This window comes from Clupea harengus, chromosome 8 (genome assembly GCF_900700415.2).
Source record: "Clupea harengus chromosome 8, Ch_v2.0.2, whole genome shotgun sequence".
Classification (NCBI taxonomy): Eukaryota; Metazoa; Chordata; class Actinopteri; order Clupeiformes; family Clupeidae; genus Clupea; species Clupea harengus.
Window position 1 is genome coordinate 22,229,055 of NC_045159.1, and position 6,196 is coordinate 22,235,250.

Consider the following 6,196-nt stretch of genomic DNA (forward strand, 5'->3'; position numbering starts at 1 on the left):
GCACCGAGTGTGATGGTTGGCTGAGCTCGCCCTCATATATACCCCCCCTCCCTCCATTACAATTATAATGAACACACACACCAAAACACTGTAGTACGGTGCCTCCACCCCTGTGGTTTGTTTCCAACAAATTAGCCAAGTGAATAGGCTACTGCGATCAATTTACAAAAAGGTTAGAGTCAAAAGGTAAGAGAACAGAGGTCCACATTAACCAGGCTACAGGAAAATGAGTTTACACCATGCACACAACAGTTAACACATCTTGGTTGAGGTAGAGCCTGTTAAGCAAAACACCTTATAATGTAATACAACTCATGTCATAGGCCCAGAATGAGGCAGATGGCTAAGCAGCCAGCAATTAAGTTAGTGAATGTGGCTTATTCTAAGACGGACATCACCCACCTCATGCATGCAAAATACTGTGTTAAAGGCTAGCCTAGCACCAAGCCTTCCTGCTTTTGTTCAAACATTAGCATCTCCTCTGAGGGGTCATTCACCAAAGTGCAGGCTATAGATGCTAATGTTTGAAAAGCAGGAGGGCTTGGTGTTAGGCTAGCACTTATTCACTTATGATCCAAATCACAGAATGTAAAGAGCGATCAACAGTGTCTTAAAGTGACAGAACACCCTCAGGACATTTTAGAGTAGCCAAATCCAATGAATCACCTTCAATTGACTAATGAACTCCTATATAGCCTGTAAGACAATATTTAGGGCCTTTGTTTCCATTTCAAGTAGCTTGCATGTTGTTGGGGTTTGGTTATTACATTTAAGAATTTTGTAAGCTACATTTTTAGTATGTGTGATATTTCATAATTTAATATTTAGGGCACCCCAATGGTCAGCAGCAGATCCAACAACAAGCTTACATGGATTATTATTATTCATTTTTAAACTTCCATAGCTGGTAGAAAAAAAATGCAAATGCATTATGGGTGCCATGAACGCATTTACTCAAACACCTTTTGTATTTAAGTCACTTTCTAGTGACTCCTATAATTAAAAATGACAACGCCTACCTGATTTATAACATCACAACTATCATAGGTGATGAGAAACACAAAGCCCAGTACGTCCTGTACACAGAGTAGCCACAGTCCTGCGGCAGCTGGTTTAGCTTGAGCGGTGTTCCTCCTGCTGACAAAAAGACACCAAGTCCTCAGGTTCTCTCCCAGAGTTTACAATGACCCAACCCCACACACAAGGAAGGAACAGAAAAGGTTAGTCTGCTGAATCTGGCAAGCCTTTGCATTAGTGTAGTCGGTGAGTAGCTGATAACAGCAAGGCCCTGGTGAGTTGTTGAAAATATATTTCAGCACCAAAAACGAGCAGTCGGTTGAAGCCCAATATTTTAAAACTATCCAATATAAGCCCTTTACCTCTGTCTAGCTGAAGTGAAGAGGATCCTGGGCCTTGTGCCGAGAACTTCATGAGGTCCTTAGTACATAACACAGTTGGTCGCATACTAGCCCAGGCTGCCTTAGAAGAACTGGAGTCATCAATGACATCTTGTCCACCAACCAGCTCAGCAGCGTCGGCTTGAATGTTAAAGCCATCCTCATTTTTCACTGGGCCAAAATCAGAAATATCTCTGCCGAACATAATGGTACCCACTCGAACATCATCGGTTTTTTCCTCTCCGTGTCTCTCTTGTCTTCGCGTGATTTCGAGGCTTACACAGCATATTTGGCTGAAACAAAGAACGCCAAGACAGAAAAGTAAAACAACATCCCTGTTTGGTTTTAGCCTCATTTTAGAATGTTCTTTCATAAACAGGGAGCTGCCCAAATGCTTGTCTCGCGGCCCTTTCAGTTGGGTATAAATACAAAGCGAGTTATTCCCAATTAACATAAATTGATGTCAGACCATCGATATCGCTTAACTCCTTGTCAGTTTATCAGACGCAGCTGGTCTTACTTACTTAAATACTCACCAATTTCATTGAGTTAACAGCTGAACAGGTCAAATTAGACGCCAGCCCAATGATAACTCAGTCACATCAACTATTCAATCAGTTTCACTGGATAATCTCAGGCGCTAAACGAGGCCTGTGTCATCAATAGACTTAACATGAATGGGCCTAGTTGTAGTAATTTCCCCATAAAGTAGGCTACGAACTGTGTGTGCTTATCTAAATCGTTCGGAAGTCCGTAGAGAACATGAGTCTGTTTTTAGCTCCAATTATCACGTGTGGAGAGAACGTAGTCCAATTGCCATGTATTAACAAGATATATATAATTTTATATATAATATAAATACGTGTATCATCCTTAATATTTTTAAAACCGTAAGTGCATTTCTCGAAACAATTCGAACAAACACTGAGTAAAACAGATACAACAGTATTTAGCATTCCCTTGAGTCCACCAAACCATGACCTAATGCTGTTTAGGTAAATAAAGCCCAACATGACCACGTACAGTATGTAATGTGGCATGTTGCTTCTTACGAAACCCCTCGTGAATGAGATCACTGTGAATGTTTTTAATGCAAATAAGGTAAGATTCTGTAAAGCCCAATGGTGAAATATGACTAAACACACTAAACAGCAGATGATTGTACATAACCTTTTGCATGAATGTGCTTAATTTGCAAAATGTTCAAAAGAATGAAAAATTGTTATGATGTGCACAGGTAATTAGATAATAGATCCGTAAGGAGGAAACCTATTGTTATTGTTAGTATAATTACGGAGGAATCCTAATAATAATAAAACTAGTAAACATAAGCATAATAACGTAAAGCATAATAGCATAATAAATATTACGTAACGCCACCGCTATGGGGTACGTCTAGTTTGAAAATATCGTTGGGCAGCTAAGCACTATACAGGCAACATACGATATGCTACTTTAATATAATATAATATAGTATGATATAATATAGTATATTATAGTATAATATAATATAACAGCTGAAACCTTTTTGCTATTTATATTTATATATTTTTGCCATTTTGCAATTGTCATTTATATATTATTTATATTTACTTGATCGTTTTGCCATCAATACAGAATTTGGGCAAGTCTTATCTCGGACATGGACCTGAATCATAGATCTGAGTGTCTGAAAAATATAAAAACTATTACTAACTAGGCTTGCGCAACTTTTTTCTATCAGGCAAATTCTTAGACAGCCCCGGAGCCGGGAAAGGGCTTTAGGACAGAGGTTCGGCAGAAACATGCGGTGGTTAATGTTTACGCTGAGGTCCAGGCACCCATGGCAGTGTCCTCTCTCCAAACTGGGCAACAGGCCGCCGCTGCCGCCTATACTTTTCGCTAAAATGGTAAGAATGCTTTTGCATTCGATCTCTTGCAGAGCTCATACATGTTTGCTAGCCTCCTGCAGCCGAAGCCGAACTAATGTCTAAATGAGTGGCTCTAATCTCGCCAGGTTAATTGACTTGGCAGTGAGACTTTTCCATCCAAATGCAAGGATGGACTGTCAGCTAGAAAACTGCCAGTCCTGCACTGTACATGTGACGTCCACCTTGTGATTATTTGTATCAAAACAGTCTTCGACAACTGAAAAGGTCAGCCCATTTAGCCTGCTACAGACTGCAATGAACTCCATCCACATTAGGAACCTTGCCGTTTTCAGCTTCTTCCTTGAGCCTCTCTCGTGTGTGCTTCTAGTCAAGCGAATCGACAGAAAGCTTGCTCGGATACAGTTGGAAGTGAGAAACAATATTTTTGAGTAAAATGAAGGCGGTTGCACTTGCGTTATCTTTTGTGCCATCTAGTGGATGTATCGGAAACTGCCATGCATTGTCAATGTCATCAACTATTTTAATACACATTGCAAATAGATGGAATTGAACTGTCAGGCATTTACTAAACAGAATAACAAAACAATGGTCTGGTGTGTTTGGGTGTACTATGCAGGGTCTGTGTCTCTATGCCGTGTGACAGTATCTGTGTGTCTGTATATGCTATGTTCCCATGTGTAGGTTACATTTTCCTCTTTGTGTGTTCTTGTGAATGTGTGTATGTATGTGTGTGTGAATGTGTGTGTGTGTGTGTGTCTGTGTGTGTCTGAGGCCATGGACTCCCACTGGCTGTCCCCAGCGGAGCGTGAGCAGCTGCTGCTGGAGCTGAAGGCCACCGGCTGGGTGGAGATGGAGGAGAGAGACGCCATCTACAAGGAGCTCACCTTCAAGACCTTTAACCAGGTCAGACACACACACACACACACACACACACACACACACACACACACACACACACACACACATAGACAGACAGACAGACATACACAAACATACACACACAAACAAACAAACACACAAGGAGCTCACCTTCAAGACCTTTAACCAGGTCACACGCACACGCACACACACACACACACACACACACACACACACACACACACACAAGGAGCTCACCTTCAAGACCTTTAACCAGGTCAGACACACACACACACACACACACACACACACACACACACTAGGGGTGGGCGATATGGCCAAAATCTTCTATCACGGTATTGGTAATTTTATATCACGGTTACGGTATATATCACGGTTTATTATACGTAGGATGACCAGATTTGAGTTTGTGAAAAAGAGGACACCTCAGTGGTGACGAAATGTGTCCACAGACATAGGCTATACAGTATAATAAAAGTATGATCATTTATTTATTGACCCTTAAGAACACTAAGGTGCAGAAACAATACTGCCTCAATAGGCTATTGGCCTAAGCAATAATGGCCAGTATATGCCTACTTTGTACTGAACGTTTCCATTGAATCTTTAAATAGTAAGATTAAAACAAAGTTCATGTAGTGGCATTTAGTCCAGTGCTTATGTGGCTTTCAGTGGTTCTTTAATGTACTTTCAGAAGATAAATCAAGTGTTAACTTTCTTTTCAATGTTTGTTCATATGTTAACGCAATAATGATGAGAAAAACATTTTCTTATATGGCCACATATTAAAATAAAAAAATTAAGAAGTTGGCAATTAGCCTACACATAGATGCCCCATTGACCGCTTCAGCCCGTTGCTGCGACGTGCGAACGTCGCCGCAATATTGGTGAGGTGAAGCCTGTAAACAAACGCAAGTAAACGATGGAGCGGCGTTTTTTCTGCATAAAAAGCACTTTAGCGCTTACATTTCTCAACCGATTTCACTGAGTCGTTTTTATATTCAAGGGTGTATGATCTAGGTGGAGTACCAAAACAAGTTGTCTCCATGTTACTTAGAATTTCGACAGTTATAATCGCCATAGACACATACATGTAGGCTATATGTCTATGATAATCGCTGCTAGACGCTCACTGTTCTTGTGCTCCCACAGCTCCTTCACTATGAAATACTGAAAACTATCGAAATAGTGCATATTTAACTACTCATATTTGACCATCATTGAGAAAAATGGAACAGAATCTGCAAATAAATGGCTACACTAGACACTTTTCAGTCCATATTTTTCAGTAGAATCTTTCCCAACAGTCGAGGATTACTCAACAAGTAGGCAGGACAGTCCTTGCAGGTCATGTGCTTAAAAATTGTACTAGGTATCGTATTATACGGCTCTTCAGAATGTTCAAAAAAGTTCAGTTGATTTGAATGGGCCAACCCAACGTTTGCAGGTCTGTAATTTCTTTATATTCACTGCTGCGAAAAAGTAATGACCATCATTGGCAAAGGGTTTTGTGCTTTAATTTACGTTTTTCATATCATATCATTCCGCAAGTAGTCCGGTCATTTAACGTAACTTGAAGTCAGCAAGTAATAGGTTGCTACGCAACACCTGAAACTTGAAAGTTCTATTTGCCTGAAGAACTATTTTTTCTAAACGGAAATCACGAAACGGCAACAAAATCGTTAAAGAGATATTTTGGAGGAATGTCTTCTATCGTTTTGGCGAGTAACTGTATAATAAGCGGGATGATGTATAGTTTGGAGGTCATTATCTAAAAATAAATCGATTGGATTTCAAAATAAGAGTATACCGCGTTGAAACGGTATAGCCAAATCTCTCCCGGTAGGCACATTTCTACCGTTGCACGGTATATACCGTCATACCGCCCAGCCCTACCACACACACACACACACACACACACACACAAGGAGCTCACCTTCAAGACCTTTAACCAGGTCAGACACACACACACACACACACACACACACACACACACACACACACACACACACACACACACACACACACACACACACACACAAAGAGCTC

The 6,196-nt window shown here is 40.6% G+C and overlaps 1 protein-coding gene across 3 annotated transcripts in view; it reads left to right on the top strand.

Moving 5' to 3' along the window:
* Nucleotides 1-3,103: 3,103 nt before the first annotated feature.
* The window catches only part of LOC105890513 (pterin-4-alpha-carbinolamine dehydratase 2-like), a 21,989-nt gene continuing 18,896 nt past the window's right edge, over nt 3,104-6,196 (top strand). The window contains exons 1-3 of one of the 3 annotated variants that reach the window (XM_012816542.3): nt 3,104-3,286; nt 3,515-3,676; nt 4,040-4,171. In XM_012816542.3, coding sequence (XP_012671996.1) covers nt 3,182-3,286; nt 3,515-3,676; nt 4,040-4,171 — 399 coding nt within the window. In that variant the 5' untranslated portion in view covers nt 3,104-3,181. Of the gene's footprint in view, nt 3,287-3,393; nt 3,677-4,039; nt 4,172-6,196 lie in introns of all 3 variants that reach the window. The other 2 variants (XM_042708543.1, XM_012816544.3) reach the window with 2 other exon arrangements.